The 27,343-nt window shown below is 34.9% G+C and overlaps 6 protein-coding genes across 9 annotated transcripts; 5 read left to right on the forward strand and 1 right to left on the reverse strand.

The window, feature by feature from the left end:
* Positions 1 to 171: 171 nt before the first annotated feature.
* Positions 172 to 2,903, forward strand: LOC110645933 (cytochrome c-type biogenesis CcmH-like mitochondrial protein). The gene is made up of 4 exons (XM_021799210.2): positions 172 to 376; positions 534 to 708; positions 1,724 to 1,855; positions 2,435 to 2,903. The coding sequence occupies exons 2-4, from the start codon at positions 565 to 567 to the stop codon at positions 2,636 to 2,638; spliced, it is 480 nt and encodes a 159-aa protein (XP_021654902.2). The 5' UTR covers positions 172 to 376; positions 534 to 564; the 3' UTR covers positions 2,639 to 2,903.
* Positions 2,904 to 5,341: 2,438 nt separating this feature from the next.
* On the reverse strand, positions 5,342 to 8,664 carry LOC110639946 (probable disease resistance protein At5g63020). The gene has a single exon (XM_021791083.2). The coding sequence runs from the start codon at positions 8,476 to 8,478 to the stop codon at positions 5,368 to 5,370; it is 3,111 nt and encodes a 1,036-aa protein (XP_021646775.2). The 5' UTR covers positions 8,479 to 8,664; the 3' UTR covers positions 5,342 to 5,367.
* An 803-nt stretch (positions 8,665 to 9,467) lies between these two features.
* On the forward strand, positions 9,468 to 13,386 carry LOC110639935 (receptor-like protein EIX1). Its single transcript, XM_021791061.2, has one exon. It carries the CDS (start codon positions 10,066 to 10,068, stop codon positions 13,120 to 13,122), a length of 3,057 nt encoding a protein of 1,018 aa, XP_021646753.2. The 5' UTR covers positions 9,468 to 10,065; the 3' UTR covers positions 13,123 to 13,386.
* Positions 13,387 to 13,540: 154 nt separating this feature from the next.
* On the forward strand, positions 13,541 to 15,880 carry LOC110639936 (protein PLANT CADMIUM RESISTANCE 8). Of its 3 annotated transcripts, none has more exons than XM_058150035.1 (4): positions 13,541 to 14,058; positions 14,381 to 14,676; positions 14,830 to 14,901; positions 14,984 to 15,880. In XM_058150035.1, exons 2-4 carry the CDS (start codon positions 14,466 to 14,468, stop codon positions 15,310 to 15,312), a joined length of 612 nt encoding a protein of 203 aa, XP_058006018.1. In that variant the 5' UTR covers positions 13,541 to 14,058; positions 14,381 to 14,465; the 3' UTR covers positions 15,313 to 15,880. The 3 variants fall into 3 exon arrangements, with proteins under 3 accessions (XP_058006018.1, XP_058006015.1, XP_058006020.1); XM_058150037.1 differs by lacking the exon at positions 13,541 to 14,058 and having other exon boundaries at positions 14,074 to 14,676; positions 14,984 to 15,196; positions 15,524 to 15,880; XM_058150032.1 differs by lacking the exon at positions 13,541 to 14,058 and having other exon boundaries at positions 14,069 to 14,676.
* A 484-nt stretch (positions 15,881 to 16,364) lies between these two features.
* LOC110639937 (protein PLANT CADMIUM RESISTANCE 8) lies at positions 16,365 to 17,900 on the forward strand. The gene is given in 5 exon segments (XM_058149778.1): positions 16,365 to 16,968; positions 17,180 to 17,251; positions 17,396 to 17,487; positions 17,489 to 17,606; positions 17,723 to 17,900. Coding segments are annotated over 5 exon segments (603 nt in total). The 5' UTR covers positions 16,365 to 16,742; the 3' UTR covers positions 17,818 to 17,900.
* Positions 17,901 to 19,183: 1,283 nt separating this feature from the next.
* Positions 19,184 to 26,801, forward strand: LOC110639934 (probable CoA ligase CCL8). 2 transcript variants are annotated; one of them, XM_058150039.1, is made up of 17 exons: positions 19,184 to 19,567; positions 19,873 to 20,042; positions 20,278 to 20,451; positions 20,740 to 20,902; positions 21,058 to 21,146; positions 21,660 to 21,728; positions 21,853 to 21,906; positions 22,030 to 22,137; positions 22,513 to 22,611; positions 22,869 to 22,961; positions 23,042 to 23,119; positions 23,208 to 23,309; positions 24,590 to 24,680; positions 25,278 to 25,351; positions 25,538 to 25,717; positions 26,367 to 26,420; positions 26,522 to 26,801. In XM_058150039.1, exons 1-17 carry the CDS (start codon positions 19,369 to 19,371, stop codon positions 26,564 to 26,566), a joined length of 1,842 nt encoding a protein of 613 aa, XP_058006022.1. In that variant the 5' UTR covers positions 19,184 to 19,368; the 3' UTR covers positions 26,567 to 26,801. The 2 variants fall into 2 exon arrangements, with proteins under 2 accessions (XP_058006022.1, XP_058006025.1); XM_058150042.1 differs by having other exon boundaries at positions 19,427 to 19,567; positions 19,865 to 20,042.
* The last annotated feature ends 542 nt before the right edge of the window (positions 26,802 to 27,343 follow it).

The following is a 27,343-nucleotide window of genomic DNA, read 5'->3' on the forward strand; positions in this document are numbered from 1 at the left end:
GGAGAATTTCATGATGAATATCATGCCTTTCATAACCTCAACTAATCAAATAGCAGCTCTTTTTTTTATGTAAAATTAAAAAAAATAAATATTTTTTTTATAAAATTGAAGAATTAAAAATGTATAAAAATAAATGATGATGGAACCACACCGCTTAATTAAAATAAATAAATAGAAGCTGTTGTGCCCATCCTATTGGCTCGCGACGAATTAGACGAGGGCGCTCGGTCTGCACACCCGATCCAGCATCAAGAAGAAATCACTTTATCAGCCTTCCTATAGCCTACAGCCTACCCGGTTAGCATTCGGGGTGCTCTCGATGCTCCTTTCTTTGGTAGCCGAGAGAATTTGTTGGACAAGAGAAATTCAGAGAACGGTAAACCTTTATTAATTAACAATAAGGATGAATCCCAGGTTCTCTCCATCGGTTGTTTTGCGTTTGAAGCTGTATTAGGTGTTTGTTAAAATGTCTCACTGACAACGCAATTCACTGATATTAATCTAAAGTGTTATTTTTCCCCTTAATCTTTCAGTTTCTTTTGAATTGGATGATACCTGCTGACAATGGGAAGTAAAGAAGATGATGTGAAGAAGGCGCAGGTTGTGGACGCTCGGGCAAGAAATATTAGCCATAACGTTCGGTGCACGGAGTGTGGGAGTCAGTCCATTGAAGATTCTCAAGCAGATATTGCTATTCTCCTCAGGAAGGTATAATATCTAGTATTATGATCCACTGCTTTATGCAAATGAGTGTAATGTGAGATGGTATGTATTTCTTAGTGCTTGTTATTGCTATGAAATTTGTGAAACCATTTCTCAGTGCCTGGGTTCTAATGCTTGTTGAGGTTTTGTTCTTCCTTTGTTATTTGTTTTAACTCTTCAAAATGAAAACAGCATGTGGTGTGAGAACTTTTGAGGGGCTTGCATTTAAGCGACATGTATGAAGTTTGAGGTAGTTAAATGATTGCCTGTTTCCATTCTGGCGTAACCATTTTGACTCTTGTGATCAATCCTAATGGTTCAGCATTTGAGGTTGTCCTGGGAACCCTTGCCATTTATCCTCCTGTTGATAACAAGGATGGTTTAGTTCTCAAATCCACCTGATGTTTGATGACGCAAATCCTGTTTTCATTCCATAAGTTGATGGGCAATTATTTTCCCCTTTAATGGGGCTTTAAGCTCACACCAGTTCAAAATCCTGCTGTAGGATCTTGCTTTAAAAGCTTTTTGTTTATTAGAAGATGATGATCGATTCTCGTCAAGGTTATAGTCTTCAAACAATTACTGCATGAGAAAGTGATTCCATTTGAAATTACAAACCTCCACTTATGGTTTCAAGTGGCTCTTACTACGTGTGGAGAGAAACATTACTGGCCTCAAGGAATTTAAAATGTTTTAAGCTACTTAATTAGCAACTTGGGTAGAAACTATTTTTATCTGCATGATGCTAGTACCCCATGCACCATAGATGTGTTGATACTAGAGTTCTTGAGAATAATCAGATGACAACACATTTTTCAATGGTTTCTGATTTGGGCTTGAACTTGATTAATTTATTTACTATTTTAATAGTTCTCTAATTTTTGAACGTGAGATGAGATGAACAAGCTTATATAATTCTTGCCATCTGTTGCTAATTGAAATTCTGCTTTTTCAATATTTCTCTGTTATCTTCCTATTTATATTCTTAAATGTGTGCATGTTGATTATTTTTGGGATGTAGCTGATTCGTGATGAGATTCAAGCTGGGAAGACTGACAAAGAGATCTACAAAAAGCTTGAGGATGATTTTGGGGAAACAGTACTTTATGCCCCAAAGTTTGATCTGCAGACTGCAGCCTTGTGGCTATCACCGGTTAGTTTATGAGCCTAGACTTATTATTAACAGTGAGTTAATTACTTTGATAACTTTCAATATGGCCCCCAATTGTCTCTCAATTTTGATTTTGTTAATAGTATAGTCATTATGTCTAGATTGGACATTAATGACTAGTGAAATGTCCAAAATAAACCTAAATCTCCTCTTTCTCTGCCACCCCCTCTCTGTATTTGTCTCTATAGACAACCCCCTCTCTTCCCCCATTCTCTCTCTCTCTCCTTCTCTCTCTATTTGCTTCCCGCTCTCCCTACTCCCTCTCTCTCTCTCTCTCTCTCTCCCAAAATAAAGATTAGCAGAACAAAATAATTTCAAAATGGAGAAACAGTAGCCTCTCTCTCTCTTTCTCAGTAAAACAATCCTGAAAATCACAAGCAAAGCTCAAACCACATAGAATGCAAAAATGGCGATGATGTATTATCGCAAACCATATTTAATTTATTGAAAATGAGAGCATTTAGGAGTGGTTTTTGTTAATCATCAGTGGTCAAATTGTAATTTATCCAAATTTTTTTCTATTGAAATGAGGTTATATTAAAACGTGGGTATTGGAGATAGCTTCTAGTTGCAGGTGCTGCTGGTGGAATATGGGCTTACAACAAGCACAGGCAAAAGACTAATGTGCACATCATGGCATTGAACCTTGTTAGAGGTGTTCCATTAACCCCAAAAGAGAAGGAAACTATGCTGGAGATTCTTACACCTCCTGCCCCACAAGGAGCTACCCCTTCCTCTTGGTGGAGAAGGTGGCGCAATGGATGATGTCTTCCTTTTGACTGATATTGATCCTAATTCTTAATTGGCTTGTAGCTTTGTGCTGGGATCTAAAGTAGCTAGGCTGCTAAAAGTACTGCTTGGTGTGGAAGAATCGTTAATTGTCGGCATGGGGGTGTAGTGGTGAGAGATCGTTGGAAGGATTGTGTTGTAATCAGAGTGTTGCTTAGTAATGAACCAAAAAAACTGAAGTATTATTTATACTTGCACATTATTTCAACTGGACCTTATTGAAAAACCTAAAATTTATTTACTTCTAAATTTTATGATTTTTTTGAGGGTTTCTAAATTTTATGAATGACCAAATAATATTTGAAAAATGATATTATTATTATTATTTAAGAAGACTTTAGGCATTGTAGGCTAAAAGTTTGGCAGAAATGATAATTGCTGTCATTCTCATTTCTGCATCATTCTTCATAATCATTTTTAAGCACATCACATGGACGCGGGCACTGATTCAACTCTCCTTTTCTTTCTCATTCTTAGTGTAGTAAGCCTCCTCGACCCTATAATCTCTCTGCTGTTAGGCTGCACAATTGCTTCTTCTTCTTCTTCTTTTTTTTTTTTTTCATAAATAAGATTTCATTAAAGCCCTAACTGGACCTAGAAGATGTTGCAAATTGAACTTGCTGTTAAGGGATTACACGAAAAAGAGTGATAGGCATATTATTTTGAGGTCATGTACTGAATGTAAACCTACAATCGCAACTCTTCGGAAATTGTAAAGTGCGAGTTCTATTGCTAAAATAGAAAAAGAGCATGGGGCAGAAATGCTGAATAAATACCCACAGTTTCCACCTATACTTCTTACATTTAACATTAGCCAGTGTTAAGAGTGATAATTCTTGAAAATTTTTTTCATAATTTGACTCATTATTTTTTTATCTCAGTTAAGTAAAAGAGACGAGAGATAATAAGATAAATTATAAAAAATTATAAAAATAATTATTGTGATGAGTAGAAATAAGAATAAATTATGCCATTATTTTATTATTTTATTCAATTTCAATCCATTGTTGATCAGTTGAGCTTTATCTTTCTTTATTTACTTGATGCCATATTTGGACTGTACTTTGATTATTAGAAAATGGAAAGTTTGTAGTCAATGTTGAATTTTTTTTTTTTAAGACTTTAGGCATTGTGCTCCTCTTTTGGGCTAAAAGTTTGGCAGAAGTGATTATTGCTGTCATCCTCATGTCTGCATCATTCGTTAGTTTATGCTCATTTGTCAGCACATCACATGGGCATCGCTTCAACTCTTCCTCTCTTTCTCATTCTTATTGCAGTAAGCCTCCATGACCCTATAATGTCTCTGTTGTGAGGCTGCATGATACCTAGCCGATTAGGTTAATCGTATCTTATTTTGAGATCATGTTTTGAATATAAACCTACAATCTCAACTCTTTGGAAGTTGCAGACTATGAGTCTATTGCTGAAATAGGAAAAGAGTATGGGCCAGAAATGCAGTCTGGTGAGTCTTGCGGATACTTTAAATACCCAGAGTTTCCACATATACTTCTTACATTTAACATTAGCCATGTTTTGAGTGATAATTCTTTATAATTTTTCACGTGTGTAGTTGGATTGTTCTCTCAACCACTTAAATCTTTCCCCATTTGTATTGTAATTCACAAGCTTTAATTTGGGCTGTAGATCATTTTGGGACATATGAGATACCCATACTGTCCATCAACACCTTTCTTGCATCAACAATAGAGGTTCTCACTCTCCACCCAGAGTCTTTTTATGCATTTAGAATGAGCTATGTATTAAGTGATAATACTTGAAAACCTTTCCACATATGTGTTGCTGGATTGGACTCCCATTCACTTAATATTCCTTGAAAATCTGTTCACATGGGTGTTATAATTCACAAGCTTTAATCTGGATTACAGGACTATCTTAGGACACAGGAGATGTACATGTAGTCTCCACCCATACCTTTTCCTGCATTTAGTATGAACTTTTTTAAAAGGTTGGTTCTCATTAGAATTTCAAATCTGCATTTTATATTTTAATTCCTCACAACCTCTTTAAATTCTTGCTTATTTCTAAATTTCATACCCAGACATTATAAATCCTCACAGCCTCTTTAAATTCCTCACAATTTGCATTGTATTGATAGTTAATTGAAAAATCTGGTTTGGCCTCTCAGCTACATAGGAAAACAAATAGATGAAACACAAAACAGTTTCCAGACGGGAATAAATTGAAAAAAGTTCCAAAACTGAATATTTCAAAATAAAACCAAAGCAAAGCTACAAATGCAGTAACAGGAAAGGCACAATAATTGCAGTCTAGTCCCTTTTTTTTATTTTTTTGAGAAAATTGCAGTCTAGTTCTGATACTTGAGATAATCCATCAGAATTCACCAACAAAATAAGAGCAACAACTCCACCATTGCAGCTTCCAAAGATAGATGCAGCAGAGCAGCATTTGGCCATAACACACCGCTCCTCAATTAGCCAGCTCTTTATCTGCCACAAAAAACTTTTCCTCTTAAAAATATGCCCCAGTACTGCATTCTATTCCAGAATAACTATGACAAAAGCTTAATTACATTGAAATCATTCAATAGTACTACTTTGCAGGGGTCATCAACCATTCAATTTGTTTGGAATTGCATTATCTAAAACAAATTGGTTATAAATAAAAAAAAACTGAAATGCTCATAAAAACCAATTACCTATACAGAAATCAGGCAAATGTCAAAATCAATAGCGACGGTGAGAAGGCACAAAGCACGGTAGGAAGGTGGTTTTAGTAGAATCATCCTCCCATTCAACATCTTTCCACCATTTTTCCTCTGCTTCAATCACAACTTTGCATCCCTTTGCACTGCTCGAGTTTAATGGCAGCTTCTTAAGTTGTGGGCATTTATATACTTCAATTTGTTCTAGAAAGGGAAAGGACAAGGCTTTGGGATATATGCTTTTCAATACTGGCAATTTATTCAAGGAGAGCACTTGGAGTTTTAAAAATGGGTTAGAATTTTCGTCCAGAACTTCAACATCATCAAACTTTTTAACACTTATTATCTCTTCTATATGCTTGTTGACAAAGACACTCAAATTCGTCAAATTTGGAGCTAGAATAAGCCATGTCAGATCCCGCAATCTGAGGTTACCTGATACAATCAATGTATGAAGGCTATTAAAGCATGCCTCCCTTGAGATCACTGAGCTACCTAGACCTCCAGCTGCATTATGTGTTTCTGTCTCTTCCATTACAACATCAACATCCAACTCTTCTGAATCTATATCACCAAAAATTTGTAGGACACCTAGATTCTTCATATTTGCTAACCACCACACGTTGAGAGATTGTGGACCTTGAAACAGTTCAAGCCTTAGGCCTCGAGTACAGTTGAGTAATGTGTGGGCGCTGATAAAACTCTGGAGGGCTGAGACACTTCCTACTGTGCTGTTCAATTCATTCAAGTGTTCCAAACATTGTAGCTCCTCTATTAGCATAATATCTTCCCCCAGTATATTATCTTCCCCTTTTCTGTACTTCGACAAACCAATGTTGAACATTCTCAAAACTTGCAATGATGATAAACTAGATATGACTCCCCTTGGAATCACATTTAGTTGGATATTATACTCCAAGTTCAAATGTTTCAGATTCACCAACATCTTCAACTCAACTGGCAGTTGCTTTACGCATGTCCGTGACAGATTAAGATATTGCAGTGAATTCAATTTCGATATTCCCACTGGCAGTTGCTTTATACACGTCCGTGACAGATTTAGATATTGCAATGAGTTCAATTTTGATATTCCCTTTGGCAATTCATTTATGCCAGTGCTTGACAGGTCTAGAACAGTTAGTGCATCCATAAACTGAAAGAAATTGTCATTGATCTCGCACAAGCCATGATTAGCACTGAGAAACAAAGTGAAAAGATCAGGACATCTAGGAAATATATGGATTCCCTTGAAGGAGTTTGCCATCAGTGACATCCGTCTTGATCCTTCCCATTCTCCAACATCTGGCACTTCAATCAACTGGGAACCCGCTTTCACAAAAAACTTGTGCTTTTCTTTTTCACATTTGCATGCTATCCATACAGCCATATCACGAATCACATCATGCATTTTCACACATTGGCCTTCCTCTTCCAATAAACATACCCCAACAAGAGAGCCAATTATAGAATATGCCTCATTGCGAGAACAAAAATTCTCGTAAATCCAATAATCTGCTAACTCATCTTTGATAATTTTGAAATCTTCCGGAAACAAGGAACAATATAAGAAACAAGATTTAACTTTATCACTACGCAGACTATCATAACTAAACTTCAATAATGAAAATACTTCAACCTCCATTTCTTGAAATACCTCGTCCTCCATGCCTTGTGAGCTTGATGCAGAGCTTCTTAGGACCTCCAAAGCATGCTTCCATTCTTCCACTGTATTTCGACTGGCCATGGCATGACCGATAGTAATGAGTGCGATTGGCAATCCTCGACATTTTTTAGCAACATCTTGAGCCAGAGGAAGAAAATTAGGATCAATACACCCAACCTTCAGCTGAAACAACGCCCAAGCTTTTTCCCATTCTAAAGGCTTCACTTTTATCATCTTTTCAGCGTCCATTTGCCTGCCTACTCTGCGAGATCGTGTAGTGAATACTATCTTGGACTTGTTTTGTCTTGTAGGCAGAGCAACCCCAATCTCTCCAAGGTCAACTCGCTGCCATATGTCATCCAACAATAATACAAACTTCTTTCTACTCAATACATGGAATATGTCATCCCCTTTCTCACGAAGGCTTTTCCTTTCCCATTTCTCATCAAAAAAGCCAATATTTTTCCATATCTGTTCTTGAATCTTCTCAGGTTTCAAATCTTTAGAAACCACAGCCCAAATCACAAGATCAAAATTATTAGGTGTTGTGGCAAACATGTTGTTGATTTGGGTTAGGAGAGTAGTTTTTCCGACTCCCCCCATGCCGTATATGCCAACAATTCCCACTTCATCTTCCATGAGACAGCTCCATGCCTCTCCTAAAGTAGTTTCAGTACCCACCGTTGGCTTATAATTTCTTACAACCACCGGATCTGGAAGTGTCCTCTCAACCAGTTCCTTAAAATCTCCTTTGGCTTTCAAAGCAATCAGATCTTCTAATTTCTTGGCAACCCTTCCCACGAACATATAATTGGAAATGTCTCCTACTAGCAATTTCTGAATTTGTTGTGGACCATCTCTTTCCAGTTCCTCTGCTTCAGTTACCATCACTTCAGCCATAGTAAGCCACAATTGAACTTGTTGCAGCGCCTTCTTTTGTTGTCCTTCCTCTAGAGCAACCTTCCTCTTCACATCCTCCTTCAAAGCCCATAATTCTTGTCTTGCAGTCTTTAAGGCTTCGAGATCATCTTGAAGTTGGAAAGCAGGGGCCCTGATAACTACTTCTTTGAAATCACCTTCGGCCATCAAACCAACCACATGTTCAAGAGTTCCAGCAACACTTTTCCCAAAAATGTAGCTGGAGTAGCAGTTCCTGGAGCAACAGCCCGCGAGACACATTTTCTGTGTTTCTTGTGTACTTTTGCTAAGCAGAGTATTTACTTCAGCTATCACAGCATCCACCCTTGAAAGCCATCCCCCAACTTGATCCAGCTGCACTGTTTGTGGTCTTTGCTCATTGATGATCATGCGCATCACATCATTCCTCAAATCTCTTAACTGATCACTCGCAGTGTTAAGAGCTTTAAGATTATCTTGAAGCTGGCATACGTAAAAAGCTTGCCCAGTAATGCAATCCCAGCAACGACCAATCAAGGCATCACCACATTGAATCTGAAACATGTTACCCATAGCTTGTGAAAGAATTGGACACAAGGAAAGTAAGTGGAAAATGATGAATGGAAACCAAATTACTGAGAGGAACTAAGGGAAGAAAAGGAAGAACAGTTGACAGTAGGAGAAATGCAGGGGAGAGAGTAAGGTGGAAAGAATGATGGAAAAGAAATATAATTTTTGGTCTCTCTTTTGTTTTTCCATCTTTCCACCCTACATTTTAAAGTGACGCCATATGTGAATGAAAATATTTATTTTTCAAAAAGTAATATTATAAATTAATTTTATAATGCATTATATATCTATGATACTGGCTAGAAAAGAGAAAAATAATTTAAGTAATAAGTTTAATATATATATATTATTATATATATTTTCAGATTTTACTATAACTTATATTTAATCTACATATAATAACAAAATACGCCATTTTCATTATAAAAAGTGAAAAATAAATTTATTATAATAACTACTTAAATTTATTTTAGGAAGAATCAAATAAAATTTTTTATTTTGTTTTATAATAATTAATTTTATATTTTTACTAATCTTTATAATAATTATTTTCAATTATTTTTTATTTAATTTTTATTTATTGATGCCTGGTATTTGTTAAATAATTATCTTGACAATTGACATATCATGTGCATTAACGTTATTTTCTTAGTTTTTAGATATGTTATATAAATAATTAAATTAAAAGAAATTAAAAAATTCCAACCAATCATTTTTTTTTTTTACATTATTTATTGTTGGTAGGTTTTGTTTATAGATTTTATTAAAAATTAATTTTTTTAATTTTTTAAAAAAAATCACGAAAGTGATGAACCAAATCGAAAATAAGATGATTTAGAACTGATTTTTGTTAAATATCAGGGGTCAAATTGTAATTTACTGTATTTTTTTTTTTCGATAAAGAAATAAGCTTGTTTTGAAACATTGGGTCTTAGAGATGGCTTCTAGTTGCAGGTGCTGCTGGTTGAATATGGGCTTACAATGCAGAAGACTAATATGCACATCATGGCTTTGAACCTTGTTGGAGGTGTTCCATTAAAAGGAAACTATGCTGGAGATTCCTACACCTCTTGCCCCACAACCACAAGGAACTAGTCCTTCCTCTTGGTGGAGAAGGTGGCGCAAATGGATGATGTCTTCGTTTTGATTGGTGGTGATCTTAATTCTTCATTGGCTTGGAACTTTGTGTTGGGAACTAAAGTAGCTAGGCTGCTAAAGTACTGTCTGCTTGGCGTGGATTGATTGTTAATTGTCAACATGAAAGAATGGCTACAGCAGCCAAGTGGAGATACAGTGATTGACTGTTGACTGTTGAATAAAACCTTGTCCATGACCAAGTCGCTGACAGCATGCAAACGTTTGGAGTCGCTACACAAATCCCAATTCGCAACGCAAGGATGGTGAAGTAAAAAAAAATTGCTGTCGGGTGGGGACAGTGCGATTTCCCTCACTCTTGGCGTGCCAAGTACCCCAACTACCCCGCGACTCAAGTATATGCATTTGAGCCCTGAGGTGGTAAATCAACATCGCCAGAGCTCCAATTTAATTTACTTTCCTTGAACTAGACAAGTTGTGTTCTTCTGAGTTCAGATGTTGCTCCTTCTGGTGATTCTTGTGATTCAGAGTTTTGGAGCTGATTCAAATGCCAGCTGTATTAAGAATGAGAGAGATGCCCTTCTCAAGTTTAAACAAGGCCTCACCGACCCTTCAAACAGATTGGTGTCTTGGGTTGGAGAAGACTGTTGTTCATGGGAGGGAATCAGCTGTAGCAACAGAAATGGGCATGTTGTGAAGCTTGACCTTCGAAATCCTCAGGGAAGCAGAGACCGGTGGAAATTAAAGAAATCCCTCCTTGGAGGTGAGATCAGCCATTCTTTACTTAATTTGACACGCCTCAATTATCTAGACCTGAGTATGAACAATTTCTCAGAAATTGGAATTCCAGCATTTCTAGGTTCCTTCAAAATGTTAAATTATCTAAACCTTTCTGCAGCAGAATTCATGGGAACGCTTCCCCATTTCCTTGGTAACCTTTCAAGCTTGCAGTTTCTTGATCTCAGCTACAATTCAGAATTGATAGTTGATAGCCTCTTCTTTGCTTCTACCCTTACTTCCTTGAAATATCTAGATCTGTCTGATTTGCATCTCTCTAAGGTTGATGACTGGTTAAGCTCGCTAAATATGCTTCCTTCTCTAGTGGAGCTACACATGTCTTCTTGTTCTCTTCACTCTTTTCCTCGCTTTGTACATGTTAATTTCACATCTCTTGCCATTCTTGATCTCAGTTCCAATGACTTCAATTCCACGATTCCACATTGGTTTTCTAATATTAGCAACATTCAAAATCTTGATCTGAGTGGAAGTGCATTGCGAGGCTCCCTGCGCGAGCTGGGTGATTATAGTCTTCTTGAATTCCTTCATTTGCATGATAATGACCTGGAGGATGAAATACTAGAGTCATTGATGAATAATTTTTGTAATTTGCTTGAGCTGGACTTGGGTTCCAACTCTTTCAGCGGTGATATTGGTAAACTTTTTGGCAACTCATCTGGTTGCATCCAGAGTAGTTTAAGGAAAATGGATCTTTCTGATAATAATTTCAGAGGTAGTCTTCCGGATATGTTGAGACAATTTAAACATCTAGAATATCTAGATCTTTCTCATAACTGCTTTCTGGGTCCAATCCCTGAATCAATTGGAAGAATATCAAGCTTGAAAGGATTATTTCTCAATTACAATTGTCTGAATGGAAGCATACCAGCAAGTCTGGGACAGCTTTCCAAGCTAGAAATTTTAGAGATCAGCAACAATTTCTTGAATGGGAGTATCCCAGAAAGTCTTGGACAGCTTTCCAACCTAGATGTTTTAGATATCCATGACAACTCATTGGATTGTATAGTCTCCAAGCTTCACTTCTCGCAACTTAAGAGCTTGACTCGATTGGTTATGTATGGGAATTCACTTGTTTTTGACATTGAACCAACATGGGTAGCTCCTTTTCAGCTTCAATCCATTTATTTGTCATCCTGCAAAGTGGGGCCAAAGTTTCCACAGTGGCTTATATCACAAAGGAATCATTCGTTGGAATTTCTTGACCTCTATAATACAAGCATATCTGATACCATCCCGGATTGGTTTGAAAACATTTCCTCCAATATCCAGTGGTTGGATCTCTCTCACAATCAAATTACAAAGCACTTGCCGAAGTTGAAGAGAAAATCTTTGGAAGGTTCTACAAGGGTCATATACTTGAATTCCAACAAGTTTGAGGGTCCTGTGACTGCTTTTCCTACAGATGTGGAAGTATTAGATATCTCCAACAACTTTCTTTCGGGCCAAATTCCACAAGAAATTGGCAAAATGATGCCAATTTTGAGATTTTTCTCTCTCTCCAACAACAATTTGAATGGTAGCATTCCAACTTCTTTGTGCAAGATGGCACAACTAAGTTATCTTGATCTTTCAAGGAATCAACTCTCAGGAGCTCTTCCTCAATGCTGGCAGGAAATGGAATTTTTACAGGTGTTTGATGTGGGAAATAACAACTTGAGTGGTCACATTCCAGTTTCTTTGGGTTCTTTAAAGAACCTCGGATCCTTGCACATGGAGAACAACAATTTGGAGGGAAATATCCCTACATCTCTGCAGAATCTGGGAAATCTATTGACTCTTGATCTCAGTGAAAATGCATTAACAGGTGCAATTCCTCCTTGGATAGGTGAAAATCTATCTTCACTTGCCATACTTAGTATCCATTCTAACATGTTTGAAGGGGAGATTCCACCACAGCTTTGTGGCCTTGCTTCTCTTCGCATACTGAACTTGGCAAAGAATAAGGTGACAGGAACTATTCCTCCTTGTTTTGGCAATTTCACTTCGATGATTGTTGATGATCCGGATTTTGTTGATTATTGGTTATCTTCTTTTGCTTTCCCTGTCCTTTTTCAAATGCCTAACCGCTGGACAGCATATCAAGATCATGTTTTGGCCTACATAAAAGGAAGAGCACTTGTATATAACAAAACACTTGTATTTCTCTTCTCCATTGATGTTTCAGAAAATAATATTTTTGGAGAGATACCAAATGAGCTAGTGAATCTCTCCTTGATACAAAACCTGAATCTGTCTAGAAACAATTTCAAGGGCCAAATTCCTCCACAGATTGGCAAGTTGAAGTCATTAGAATCACTCGATTTATCTGGAAATGAACTTTCAGGCTTAATTCCTCCAAGCATTTCTGCTTTGAACTTTTTAAGTTACCTGAATTTGTCATTCAATAACTTATCCGGACCCATTCCTCATGGGAATCAACTCCAAACCCTGGATGACAAATCCATTTACATTGGCAACAGCGGATTATGTGGATCTCCTCTAGAAAGTTGCCAAGAGATGGAGCCGCCTGAACACGGCAAGCCTGTTAAAGAAAGTAACAAGGATGAGTTTGAGATACTTTGGTTTTACTGTGGCTTGGGAGTGGGTTTTATGGCTGGATTTGTGGGACTGTGCAGCACTCTGTACTTCAAGACTCCCTGGAGACATGCATACTTCCAATTGGTAGAAAAAATATACAACGATATTTCGGTGATAGTTGCAATAAAGATAAACCATTTCCGGAGAAAGTTCAGTAGAAGTGAATCTAGAGGGTGACCATGATAAAGATTAGTTTCCTCTCTCACACAAGATCTAGAGTGAAGGTTGAAATATTTTCGCTGCACTTTGTTTTAGCTTTGATTGCTGTGCTGCTTCTAAAGGTGATAATGTATGTTACTTGTGTGTCTTTCTATACCTTTGTTGGGGTAATAATCTCCATGATTGTTAAATCAACAACACACCAAGGGACTTGATGTTCCATTACACATCTGTAATACTACATCTTCCTTATTGCATCTTACTAGGGATTTTGTCTGGCAATGGGATTATTAATAGTTTTTGAAAATTATTTTTCCATTTTCTTTTTTATTTCCAGGGAAAAACCGTTTTCTATTTGCTGCTTGATATTAATATTTTTTTTTAAATCAATAGTTTCCCCAAAATTGTTAAACCTGCACCGGATAATATAAAAGGATATTAAAAGGCGTGGATTCAAATATTCTTGAAGTGGGGATGTTGGTTCTGGTCGTTGATGAGGGGTTGTTGCTTATTGCAGTGGAGAGAAGCTTCGGCCTAGAAAAAGAAAATGAATTTAAGAGAAAACGATTCTTGTTCATTGGTGAGAGGGATCTTGCCCATATAGTTGAAGACAAGTGGTGTAGTATTGTAATAGTAAATATATCGAGTTATGTCTAGATAAGACTGAGAGGGACTAACTAATGTATTTACTAGTATGGATTCTCTTGGCTGTAATTGAATTTATGAGTAGTATAGTTTTGAGCTTGTAATTGATGATTTATTACTTGTTAATAATGGAAAATGACATGGTTATGGATGTATCATTATATTGAGAGGGTGAATCAGGTAAGTATTTTGTATGTTTATTTTATTTCTTAGTAATTTATATATTTTTGCGGTGCGCAACAGATATGCTTCTGGTTGGCCTCTAGAAGTTTTTGCATGAGGTTGGTCTAACATTCAACAATGGAGCGGGTATGTCATTTGACATTTGGCGTTCTATATGTATATATATAATTTTGACTGCAGAAATTTTTTAAGGAGAGAGTTTGAATTTCTAGTCTTCTACCCAACCACACGGGACAAGGCACTATAAGCAACCGTCCAATATGTTAATTTATATATTTTATTAGTATTTCCAGCAAAACAACTAAAACTTGGAAACTTGTTGGGATGGCTATTCTTTGCTATAGATCATTTGTAATCCTCTTTCCTTCTTCGGCGGCTTCTTAATTTTCCTATCGCACTGTAATTCGTCTACACCCTATATGGCTTGAGTTGGACTTTTCTATTCCAGGTTCGTTGATAAGGACGCTGTTTTGAAACAAGTCCTGGAATATTGAAGATAGCTCAGGAGTTCATTTATTTCTTTAGTTGATCATATGGGTAGGCATGAAATCACTGAGGAGATCAAAGAAACATTACCATCAGATCAGCCTGCAATCACTACAACAACAACTCAGCCTCAAGCTTCATCAAGCAATCATTCTGAGACGCCCCAAGATTCTTCCACTAGCTTATTAGATGTAGATCTAGTGATTGGACGTCCCTGGACTTCTGGATTGTTTGATTGTCGTCAAGATCAAACAAATTGTAAATCTCCAACTCAGAAAATTAAAGATTTCCCTTTTCTCTCTTTCTGAACATCAACAAGACCATTGTCTTTCTTGTTTCTTGGAGTTCTCCCCTATAAGCTTAAGCTTTTAACTTCAGTGATTTCTTGACATTTCTTATATGTTTTGTCAGCCATTGCTACAGCATTTGTTCCTTGTGCAACGTTCGGACAAATATCAGAAGTGTTGGACGAAGGAAAGTCTAGTAAGTTTCTCTATATAGCCTATCATTTTTTTTTTATTTTTTCTTCCCATTTTGTAAAAACGATGTTAACTAGTGAATGCAGCTTGTAGGGGTAGGAGTTCCTGTTACTTCTTTTTGATGCTTGCTTCATACTCTCAATGGATTTTGAGCACTGAGTACAGAACTAAGCTGAGAAAGAAGTTTAATTTGGAAGAAGCTCCCTACACAGATGTGGTATCTCATATATTTTGTCCATGTTGTTCCCTTTGCCAGGAGTTCAGAGAGCTTAAAAACAGAGGACTTGACCCTGCTTTAGGTACTATCCTTCTCACTTCTCAGTACGTATCAGTCATGTTGGTCTCTAATGTATTCAACCGTATCCAAAAGAATGGCCAGGGATTTTGTCTAATTGCAGGGAACAATGAGCTCTGATTGCTACCATTATCATTCTGTAAAGACTACAAGTTCAAACCCTATCCTATTCCCTTCTGAAGTTTTTAATGTAGAAGAGATAAAAAGAAAAATACGGAAAATTCAAGAAAAAGGGAATTTTTGTTTCTTCTTTGTAGTTTGAATCAGCACTGCATTACAGCACTCAATTTTGAAAAATTTACTGTGTTAATTTTGTGAATGTTGAATGTAGGTTGGAAAGGAATCCTGGCTCAGCAACAGGGAAGACAGGCTGATGATGAACAACTAAATGTTCCCCCTCCAAATCAAGCCATGTCTAAGTAAATTCATGTTTTTCAAGTAATTAAAAAGAGCAGAGCTGCTGATTTTTCAGTGTTTTCTTGGTACAAGCCACACTTAATTTTGTCATTTACAGTAGGAACTGCTGAAGTGATTCATTCTATTCTTCTGATTGGAAATATGCATCTATAGTTTCAGGAAGTTTATGTGAAATCTCTTGTTATCAACTCCATTACCCTCATTACAGTGTATTACTCTACGGATAAGTTTTATTTTAATGGTCAGAAAAAGGTTTTAATTTGTGCAGTCATATATGTATTTGTCAAGTTTAACATAAAATAATCAATTTGTATGGATTTTTTTTTTCCATATCTTAGAATAAAATTTTGAGCTTTTTCCTTTTCATCACGAGTTAAAGATGGTCAAAGAAGGAGGCCAAGAACAGACTAATTTGAAGAGAACACATTCTAGAGGCAGTTGTGATTTGAATTTTATTTGTGCCTTTCCAGTGAAAAAAAAAAAGTCCAAAATGACAATAATTTTTCTTCTTTTTAAAGATCAAGCTTATAGAAATTGAATTGAATATACTAAGAGAGTGTTTAACTTAACTTGTAAAAATCAACTTATAAACATTTAAAATTTTAAATAATTATATGTTTGGTTAAGGTACTTATAAATTACTGATAAATAGTTAATGTGTTTGGTAAAAAAATAATTTAAAAATATATTTATTATTAAAATGATAAGAAATCCATTAAATGAGATTTATGATAAATTTTTGAAAATTAAATGAGAATGATACAGTAAAATATTTTATCAAAATTAACTTATAAGTATCAAAATGAAAATAAAAAAAAGTTTATAAGCACAATTTATAAGTTCAAAAATTATTATAAATAAAAAGGTTAACCTCTTTTTAATGCACGTAAACTGATTTGATCAATTTATAACTAAGATAAGAAAGTCGATCTATTTTATTATTTTAGCAGACTATGTTCTTTATCAATAACTGAACTAATAACCATATTAAATCTAACTACAGGACCATATCAAGTCCAAAAATGGAAATCAAATATATATAGATAAAGTTTTTCTATGTAAATAGTTTGGACTCTGTACTTGGGCATCAACAATTGGAGTTCATCAGGCCTTGGAATCTCAACCGATCACAAATGGGCAGGCCTGAAACCTGTCAGATTGATAGAAAGTCGCAGCAATCGGCTCCTCAGCCCGCAGAAGTTGCACCACAAACTTGGCATCAAGTTCAGGATAATATTCAACCTGGGATTCTTCATCAAGGTTATTCCACTACAGCTCCTGTGGTGCTTGGAAATAACATGGTTCTTGGACATCCTTGGACAACAGGATTATTCGACTGTCATGAATATCAAACAAATGGTAATTTCATTGCCAATTAGAGAAGTTCTTTGGTTTTCATAACCTTTCGTATCAGCTTCCTTAATTTCAACTTCTATAGGGCTTAATGCTTCTAGCTTAAGTACTTAGGCTTGAGCAAATGAACTGACGGTTTGATCCAACAGTCATGTGTTTAATTTACTGGGATAGCACATGGGAGCTAACCTTATCAATTTGTTGTTTGCCTTGGCAGCTATTATGACAGCATTTTTCCCTTGTGTAACATTTGGGCAGATTGTAGAAGTATTGGATGAGAGAGAGTTGAGTAAGTTTCCTGTTACCCAGGCTTACCCACATATAATTAAATTAATTGTCCAAAGTTAAAAAGTTTGGTAAAATGATCAAGAAACACAAACATTTGGATTTATTCTACTGGCAGGCTTAATATTAACATATACTGTGATTACAGCTTGTCCTTTGGGGAGTTTTATTTACGTGATAATGATGCCTACCCTGTGCTTTCAATGGATTATGGGTTCCAAGTACAGAGCAAAATTGTTGGAGGATTTACAATCTGGTGGAAGCTCCTTACACTGATGTCATCTCTCACTTCTTCTGCCCATTTTGTTCCCTTTGTCAAGAGTTTAGAGAGCTGAGAAACAGAGGACTTGATCCTGCTCTAGATACTCACTCTAATTTTTTTTCTAATTAAATGCAATCCATTTTGTTCAGAAATATTAAAGGGTTTGAAAAATACCAAAAATGAATAAAATTAGTTAACAGTGGATTTTGATGATGGGATGGAATGGGATACTCGCTCAACGACAAGGAAGACAGTATCATAATGTACAAGTAAATGTTCCTCCCCAAGATCAAGTAATGTCTAGGTGAATTTGTAATCTCTATTCATAAAACTCCATTCATATATAAATATTTTTATATTTTAATAAAATTATAATAAAAAAATTATTTAATTTTCTTTTTTATAAAAAAAATAGATTTTATTAATTAATTTTTATAAATGTCTCAAATATTAAAAATATGGGGACTGCTAGCCGGTTCTCTTTGATGTTAAAAGCCATGTATGGTCCCGCTGTTCTACAGTTGAAATGAGTTGCGCAAAAGTGAATTGAAATTCAATGCCATCACTGACTTATTTGTGTGTTTAATATTTATGTAAAAAAAACAAATTTTATTATTAAAATCTTTTAATTTTAATTTAATATTATTAAAATTTTTATAAGTTATTATTATTAATTTACAAATTAACCTATAATTAAATTTCATTCTTCTTTATTTAATTTAAATAAATACACCATTAATATTTTTTTAACTTTAAATTATATTAAAATAATATAATATGAATATTTTTATTAAAATTTTAAAGAAAAATATAGTAAACAAAAATTTAAAATTTTTTAATGTAAATTAAAATTGATGGACCATTATGATATGATAAAATTTAGTTATAAATTAATTTATAAATTAATATAATAAGTCACAATAATTTTAATAATATTTAAATTAAATTTAAAAATTCTTATGATACAAATTAAAATTAAAAGTATGAAATATTTCTGATAATCATTTATATTAAGTGATGACAAGTGAAATTAATTTTATTTTTGAAAGTTATTTATATATAAAAATAAAAATAAAAAGATCTATTTTTTACCTCTACAGGGACATTTGGCAGTGTGTTTTTCTCGTCTAAAGATCACATCTAAGGATGGTAATAGATAAAATACTTGCGAAAATCATCCTGCTCGAACTCAAATTTGATTAATATTTTCAAAATCTGAATTAATGCTAAATTCGATTAAAATTTATTCTCAATTATCTGGATCCGTCTCAAATACAATTATTATTATCCAATAAATATCTAAATTCATTTAATTTTATATATTTTAATTAATAATCTATATAAAAATTATTTTTATCAATAATTTATATTTTAAAAATTTAATAATTTAATAAAATATTTTAATTTTATTTTATATAAAATAAAATATATAAAAATTTATAATAATTATTATTTAAAATATATTTTATATTTAATTAAATATTTTTATAAATAAATTCAGATAATAAAAATTTAATACATAAAATTTAAATTCTGCTCAAACTTTTTATAAATATTAAATTTTAAATTAAATCCATTCAAAATTCAATTATAAACTGCTTTAATCCGTCTTACTAAAATTTAGTAGGATCGGATGCCCATGAAAATCCACTGACTGCCGTCATCACCTGCCTCTCCCACGCTCGCATTAACAAGATCATTCCAATTTGTAGCATCGGTGATGAGAAAAAAGTTAAAAACCGGAGGACAATCCCCCAACCGTAACTGCGGCTTGCGAAGGTCACCGACTTCCAACCGCATATAACTAATATTTTCTGTCGTTTCGAAACTTCTCTTCTCCACCTAAAATTTCCTAAATAATGTACTCCTCATTTAAAGCTTTCAACAAACACTTGAAGAACACCTACCTCTCTGTCAATTACAATCACACATCTACCTGTCACCGATGCCTTCATTACTACCCCTATCTCTGTTTCACCCTTTTTAAACCTCCATCCTTGTCTTCTTCATCTCTATCGACTCTTGCCTTTCGCTTCTTTGCTTATCGTTTTTACACTTGTAAGACACATCCCTTATGCGCCTATTGAATTTGGAATTCTCTGCTTATGTTTTCCTCGTTTTGGGTTTTTGTGGCTCTTCTGTTTGAAGAAATGACTGGCTTATGAACGCGGTTTAGTTTTTTAGTATATATATCTTAGATTATCTCGGATGAATCTACGAAGCATTCGATTTTTTTCTTCTTCTTCTATGAATTTTTAGAAAGTAATCCTATCCCATTGTACAGTGCAAATGAGGAAGCGAATTTTAATAGTTATGATTAAAATTTAATTTGATTCCCCTCTGACCTTATATTAGATTTGCAGCGCCTCGTTCTGGTACATTTATGGAGGTAGTCAAAGCGGTGTATAGACAGGGGAATGCAGCTGCAGATAGCATTGCTATCAGGGCTGACCAGAAGAATTACACTTACGCACAACTCATCTCATCTGCTTGGAACATTTCTAATATATTGTGTAACGCTGGATTAAAGACTGTGAGTTGAAATTAACTCATTGATTTGTTTTTGTGAATCTGTAGAGGAAACTGTATGATCTGTTATTAGCATTGTTACCTTCAGTTGAATTTGAAGCTTTGTGGGAAGAATTTTACACGATTTAATTATTTGTTAATGATTCAAGTCTATTATTCTTAAATGGATTTCTTCGCTTGGGGGTTTAGTTAACCCTTTGTCTTTGTGAAGCTAGCAAGACTAAAATTCTTCTTTGTAGGTTGATGGTATCAGAGGAAATGGACATCTAGGTGGAGCTCGAATAGGAATTGTGGCTAAACCTTCAGTTGAGTTTGTTGCTGGAGTGCTAGCAACTTGGTTTAGTGGAGGTGTTGCAGTTCCACTCGCACTCAGCTACCCTGAGACTGAGCTTTTGCATGTGATGAATGACTCAGTATGTATGAAATGCTTTTTGTTCCAGCAAACACACCCCCTGCTTCCCTTCTCCTCTCTCTTTTTATTGTGGAATTGCTACACCTACTCTTAGGTTATTGTACATAAAACCACTTCGGTGCACTGTTAAGCAACCCTTTTGAGGCTCATAAATATGTGTGTATACGTGTACTGGAGGGAAAGGCCTGTGTGTGTCGGGAGCAATTTTGCTTCATTCTATCCCACAAAATCTTAATTAAGTTATTTTCCTTTACTGTGAACCAATCTCTGATTTTCGTTTGATTGATAGGAAATATCTATGGTACTGAGCACCGAAGATCATAGTGAGTTGATGCGAAATATTGCTGCTAAATGCGCTGCCCAATTTTCCCTCATTCCTTCTGTTCCCAGTATTTCTTCGCAAAAAAGTGAACATTATCCTTCACAAATTGGAGCTATGGATGCAGATAGAGGTTTGTTTATGAATATTCTGAACTCATTTAAGATAGATCTTTTACCATTTTAAGATGGTAGTGTGTGTATATATATATATATATATATATATATATATATATACTCAATTTTCCATTTTGTTTTTAAAGGTTTTTGTGTCATGTTTATGGTGCAGATGAAGATCCAGCACTAATTGTTTATACAAGTGGCACAACAGGTAAACCTAAAGGTGTTGTCCATACTCACGAAAGTATTACTGCACAGGTAACTGCCTGACCACCACATACTCCCTTAGTTTGAGCATCTCTTTCTGTTTTAGTACCCCTTATGATATGGCTGTCTGTGCAACTTATGAGTTAATGGTGCGAGCATTGAACAGTAAAATAATGCATGGTATCGTATACAAATCTTATGGTGCATACACTGCCAGATACTCTTTTTCTTATTACTATTGGAATATGCTACATAGCTCAATAAATTTGTGCCACCTTTATTATCCCACTTGACATGGCATCATTCTATTGGCAGTAATCCGCATCCACCCATGAATTTTGAGCTTGCAATGCGAAAAACATAGCAATAGACATATGTCATGTCAGGTGGGATAATTAGGGCAGCAGACATGCAGCACTTTTCTTACTATTTTAATTACTTTAGCGGCATGCAATTATACTGTCAACATAGTATGTGTGAATGATAACATGCCCTTCTTGAGTTCATTTTCTATTTTAATATTGATTTTAGCAATAACTATGCTGAAGTTTGGCTAAATTTCAGGTTAAAATTTTGGCAGAAGCTTGGGAGTATACATCTGCTGATCAGTTTCTCCATTGTCTACCACTGCATCATATCCTGAAATCATACCTATTTATACTGCAATGATAATTCTTTTCATACTGATGATGCCATTGCTTCTTTAGTGCATTATGCAGAAGATTTTGTGTCAAATGGATCCTTAACTTATAACATACATGTTCATGGACTTTTCAATGCTCTATTTGCCCCTATCTATGCCGGTTCCACTGTAATTTTAATGTTTTTACTAGTTCCAATATAGACACATGCACGCATGTTCCTATTGGAAAATTTAGTTTTTTTGGTAGGTGAGATTGATTTTGTTTTGAATAATCTTTTTAAATTATTGAAGGTTGAATTTATGTCAAAATTTAGTGTGAGGGGAATCTGGCAAAGATGGCGAGAATCATATCAAATAAAAGGGAAAAAAGCTGATGATGCTATAACAGTGTTTACAGGAGTAAGTATATTCTTTATATTAGGTATTCTTATGCAGATATTCAATTTCTTACTCTTTTTCATGATATCTCTGAACTTGCAAATTTATCTTCTCTTAGCACATCAGCTATTGTGATTTGTGCTCTCTTCTTTAAATAAATGTTTGGCTCTTGTCTCACTGTATGGAATCAAAACAAGGTGCAGCATCTAGCTATTGCTTGTCAGTTGTATTAATATTAAGTGTGAAAAGGAAAACCTTAGTACAATCTTCTACTGCACACCCTACTTTCTTCTTGTGGTGTTTGTACTTAAATCCTAAATTTATGGATGTTATGCATATACTGGTAAAATTGTCATCATGAAGTTTCATAGAACCATATGTTTTTGTGACATACAGGTTCCAACCATGTACACTCGATTGATACAAGGTTATGAAGCAATGGACCCAGAGCTTCAGGCAGCTTCTGCCTCTGCTGCAGGACAATTGCGGCTAATGGTAAGTAGAACAGAAAATGATGTTCATTACCCATTTTGATTCAAAACACCTGGCGGCATTGGCAGGGTTGCATTTAATCAATTGATTTTGGCTAGATTATATGATAATTTATTCTGCAAATAAAATTTTTGATTGTTGGGATTTTATTAGTATCAGTACATTGTCAATTTGTCATTGACAATCTCATTGCTTTTCCCTGTGAATGCCAACTGCTGAATTCTTCATCATCAGTCAATTTTGTTATCCTATTTTCCCAGATGTGTGGCTCCTCAGCCCTCCCTCTTCCTGTCATGGAACAATGGGAAACCATCACAGGGCATCGCCTTCTAGAAAGATATGGCATGACCGAGGTAAGTGATTTATTTATATAATGGAGAAGTATGTTATAATTTTGTTTCAGATATTCTTATTTTCATGGTTTGATCTGTAGTTTGTCATGGCAATATCAAATCCCTTAAAAGGTGTGCGAAAGGCAGGCACTGTAGGCAAACCATTTCCTGGAGTGCAGGTTTATGCACTGTTATTTTTTATTCAATAGTTTTATATTTTAGTTCTTTGTTGCCTTTTTCTCTGCAACTTCTCCATATGTTCTGTAGGTCAAGATTGTAGAAGATGAAAGTGAAAATGATACAACAGGGGTGGGTGAGCTTTGCGTTAAAAGCCCTTCATTGTTCAAAGAGTATTGGAAACTTCCCAAGGTATGGCAGACTAGCATTTGCTATCTCTCTCGCTCTCAAAATGTTTTGTTAGTAATGTGTTCCATTGAGGATGGATTCTGTTATCTGATTGCTATCTTCGCATTTATCTCACACCACGATGACTGAGAAACATGATGTGCTTTGCAGGTTGTGTATTCTTTTTTCACATGAAACCTGTAAATCAATAAAATAGTTTAGACTTCAGCATTCTTCTCCTAAAGAAGTCACATTGTTTCCTAACTATAATTGTGCCATTTAACCCCATTTCAGATTTTAAATTTCTTTAAGTTCAAAACTTCTATGAAACTTGTACAACTTATTTCCATCCTGTGATGATATATGTACTAGGACTAATTTTTGGTCTGGACATTTTTTGTGCTAATTTGATAGATGAAAAACATAAAAGATTGATTGTTCGATCTTCTGTTGGTTATAATTTATGTGGTTGAATCACAACAAAATTAAGTTGTTTGCTTAAAAAGGCTAGGTGATGGTCTCCCTATGGATTCTGTTATCTGATTGCTATCTTCGCATTTATCTCACACCACTATGACTGAGAAAAATGATGTACTTTGCAGGTTGTGTATTCTTTTTTCACATGAAACCTGTAATCAATAAAATAGTTTAGACTTCAGCATTCTTCTCCTAAAGAAGTTGGTGCTTATCACTTTAGAAGAATTAGCTTCTATGACATTTATGATTCTATTTGCTCTTCATCTGTATTTGTGGAACTTAATCATGATTACATTGTTTCCTAATTATAATTGTGCCATTTAACCCCATTTCAGATTTTAAATTTCTTTAAGTTCAAAACTTCTATGAAACTCGTACAACTTAAGTGTTGTAATATTTCTTTCCATCCTGTGATGGATATAGTAGGAGTAATTTTTGGTCTGGACATTTTTGGTGCTAATTTGATAGATGAAAAACATAAAAGATTGATCATTCGAGCTTCTGTTGGTTCTAATTTATGTCGTTGAATCACATCAAAATTAAGTTGTTTGCTTAAAAAGGCTACTGAAAAAACCTAGGTGATGGTCTCCCTAGTCTATAATTTTTTTTCTTTAAATGTCTTGGGCAGCAATATTTCCTTGTAGATGAATATCCACTTGTTAATCATTTTTTAAGGTAGAAATGTATAAGTTTTATGTCAACTAACCTGTTTATGCTACATATTCTCACAGATATATTCTATTCTACTTCTAATTAAGGATCATAATTCCTTAGCTTCAAGGTATATTTCAACTAACTGAATCACTAACCTTTTAATTACTTTGCAGGTAACCAGTGAATCATTTACTGATGATGGCTTTTTCAAGACAGGAGATGCTGGCAAAATAGATGAAGATGGTTACTACATAATTTTGGGACGTAAGCAAATCTATATTCATTTTTTGTGCTCTTATTGATCTGTTGTATTTTTTCTTTCTTGCTATGTATGCCTTTTGCATAGGACAAGACCCTTTCCCCCATTTTTATTGCAGTCATATTTATAGTTTATGGAAGGAATTCTTTTATTGCCCTTGCAAACTTCAATATCTAGTAGTCTAATAATTTGGCCCTGCATATGTCATAACTTCACAACAATGTTCAATGTAGTGCTCATGCCTATCTGATTCATAATGGACAATGCCCTGTACAATATTCTTCAGTTCAGATACACTGTTATCTGTAAAAAACAAATTGATCAAGTGTCATCAAAAGACATTGAATAAGAACACTCAATTCCCTACACCTCACACCACACCCCCGCCCAACCGCAATCCAAAAATAAAATGAAATCCTCTTGCTGATGTGGCCACCCTTCATTTCACTGCTGATATGCCTTCTATTGATTTTGTTGATAACCATAGAACAACAAAGTTGTACCAGTATGGAAGTACTATGGCTGGAAAATATAGTAGGTCCAACTTCTGGTGTGATAGTCCTTCCTGTTGAAACCCATAACACCTTGATTTTACATTTCAGGAACAAGTGCTGATATCATGAAAGTTGGGGGATACAAATTATCAGCATTAGAAATTGAATCAGTCCTTTTGGAGGTGATTATTTCTCATTCTTTCTGTTCTGATAGTCTGATTCCATGGTCAGGAGGCTTTTCTACTGCAGCATGTCATGTTTTCTGTTTTCTCAAAGCTTTTGTCTTGATAGTTTGTGCAATATGGAAGAAAAATAGTATAATATCTGTTCTAAGAAAAAATGAACATAAAATTTCACTTGTTGTACAGTATCCAGCTGTTGCTGAATGCTGTGTTTTGGGTTTGCCGGACAAAGATTATGGAGATGCTGTGTGTGCAATTGTTGTGCTAGAGGAAGCAGAAAAAAGAAAAAGAGAGGAAGAGTTAAAGCCTGCTCTAATCTTGGAAGAACTCTGTGAGTGGGCTAAAGGAAAGCTTGCACCATACAAGGTATTGCAGCATGGACAACTCCCTATTTTCTCCATGTACATATCTATTTTGTTAAGAGTTCCTCTTCCAGTTGATTATGGCAGTTTTATGCATATTGTTAATTTTATTCATGAATGATGAAAATTGAAATACTGTCTGTATCAGGTGTAGTTTCCTAGTTAAAAGGTTTTTGCTGGTATAATTTTTTAATTGGGCAAGGGCTGTTTGGTAATTGGGGGCGAGGAGGGGGGGACATTTTTGTGGTGCAACTAAGATCTCTTCAAAGCTTAAGGATTGCTGTGTGTCCCTTCAAGTGATTTTTGTCTCTTATGAGATGAAGCCCTGGTAGGGTAGAATACTCTAATCAACCGCACAATATTTCTAAGCAGTAAGCTGCAAGAACTTTTCTCTGGCAGAGCTGGCCAAACACAGCCAATTTCTGGGTCCCCAAAAAGAATATTTCTTCTCAGTTTATTTTTCAAGGTCTCTAGTTATTTCTATCTCTTTTCATGGTAGTTTTAGTCCCTTTTTTCTTTTATTCCTATTGTCGGTAATTAAGTATCGATTCAAAACATGAACTTGATGTTTTATCTATCCATTCAGTTTTTATTTTGATTCATCAAATGATGAAACTGTATTTGAGTTGTCACTACATGTCTTCTTTTCCCAGCTACCTACTCGATTGTTCTTGTGGGACGGACTACCTCGTAATGCCATGGGGAAGGTATTTTACTTTCATCTTTTTCTTTTTTTTCTCAGAAATATTGCAGCAATTTGCATTCATATACCAGAAATCAGTTAACCGACATTTTATTTCAATTCCAGGTGAACAAGAAAGAGTTGAAAAAGGTGCTGGCAGCTGAAGAATAAAATCTGGAGCATTCCTTCTTGAAACAGGAATTAAGGAAATACCGAAATTTGTTGCTGCTTCTGCTTATCCTATTCTCCTATTTCTGGCTTGTGGGTAGAAACAGATGTTGGAATTAGGCTTCATTTGAATCGTATAATAGCATGAATAGGATAGAAATGGAAAAGTTTTTTCATGTTGAATAGTTATTCTTAACTTCTATTCAAATTTAATAAGGGGAACAATCATTTCATATTATAGTTATTCCACAACGTCAATTTTTGTTATTAAATTTATAAATACATAGTAGTTTTAATATAAAATAGATATTTTGCAAATTTATAGAATAAATAAGTTTCATAAGTAATAGGGGCATAGTTATTTTTAGGCTATGCAATAGCTTGCAAATAAAATGAAACTTTAGTGTAGGAATGGTAATTTAGGCTGATGCTCAGTAGTTGTGCACTAAGACTTGGGTTCCGTTTGGCATTGATGAGGAGGAGGAGGAGAGCTTAAAATTTGATGGGAGCAATTTTATAAAACTATGAATGGTATATGATGATTTTATATCGATAACGGGGTAATTAAACTAATTGAGTGTGGCAATTCTTTAAAATTAAAAAAAAAATAAATTATAAAGAAATAGTAGGTAATTGGGCAATTGTCCCACTGCCCCATTCATGGATCCGTAACCAAGTGTAAGAAATATGATGCCCGCTTTAAATTTTGTGATTTCTTGAACTTCCTATTACATTATCTTATGAGTTGAAAGCAAGAAATCAGAACGACGCTCCATTGGT

Source organism: Hevea brasiliensis, chromosome 1, assembly GCF_030052815.1.
Source record: "Hevea brasiliensis isolate MT/VB/25A 57/8 chromosome 1, ASM3005281v1, whole genome shotgun sequence".
Lineage (NCBI taxonomy): Eukaryota > Viridiplantae > Streptophyta > Magnoliopsida > Malpighiales > Euphorbiaceae > Hevea > Hevea brasiliensis.

Bases quoted from the DNA above. Each gene is read 5' to 3' on its own strand.
- LOC110645933 (XM_021799210.2), top strand. From the start codon at position 565: ATGGGAAGTAAAGAAGATGATGTGAAGAAGGCGCAGGTTGTGGACGCT. The intron at 709-1,723 runs GTATAATATCTA...TTTGGGATGTAG, and splicing joins TTGCTATTCTCCTCAGGAAG to CTGATTCGTGATGAGATTCA. The intron at 1,856-2,434 runs GTTAGTTTATGA...TATTGGAGATAG, and splicing joins CAGCCTTGTGGCTATCACCG to CTTCTAGTTGCAGGTGCTGC.
- LOC110639946 (XM_021791083.2), bottom strand. From the start codon at position 8,478: ATGGGTAACATGTTTCAGATTCAATGTGGTGATGCCTTGATTGGTCGT.
- LOC110639935 (XM_021791061.2), top strand. From the start codon at position 10,066: ATGTTGCTCCTTCTGGTGATTCTTGTGATTCAGAGTTTTGGAGCTGAT.
- LOC110639936 (XM_058150035.1), top strand. From the start codon at position 14,466: ATGGGTAGGCATGAAATCACTGAGGAGATCAAAGAAACATTACCATCA. The intron at 14,677-14,829 runs GTAAATCTCCAA...ATGTTTTGTCAG, and splicing joins TCGTCAAGATCAAACAAATT to CCATTGCTACAGCATTTGTT. The intron at 14,902-14,983 runs GTAAGTTTCTCT...TAGTGAATGCAG, and splicing joins GTTGGACGAAGGAAAGTCTA to CTTGTAGGGGTAGGAGTTCC.
- LOC110639934 (XM_058150039.1), top strand. From the start codon at position 19,369: ATGTACTCCTCATTTAAAGCTTTCAACAAACACTTGAAGAACACCTAC. The intron at 21,907-22,029 runs GTAATTTTAATG...AAATTATTGAAG, and splicing joins CTATCTATGCCGGTTCCACT to GTTGAATTTATGTCAAAATT. The intron at 23,120-23,207 runs GTTTATGCACTG...TATGTTCTGTAG, and splicing joins AACCATTTCCTGGAGTGCAG to GTCAAGATTGTAGAAGATGA.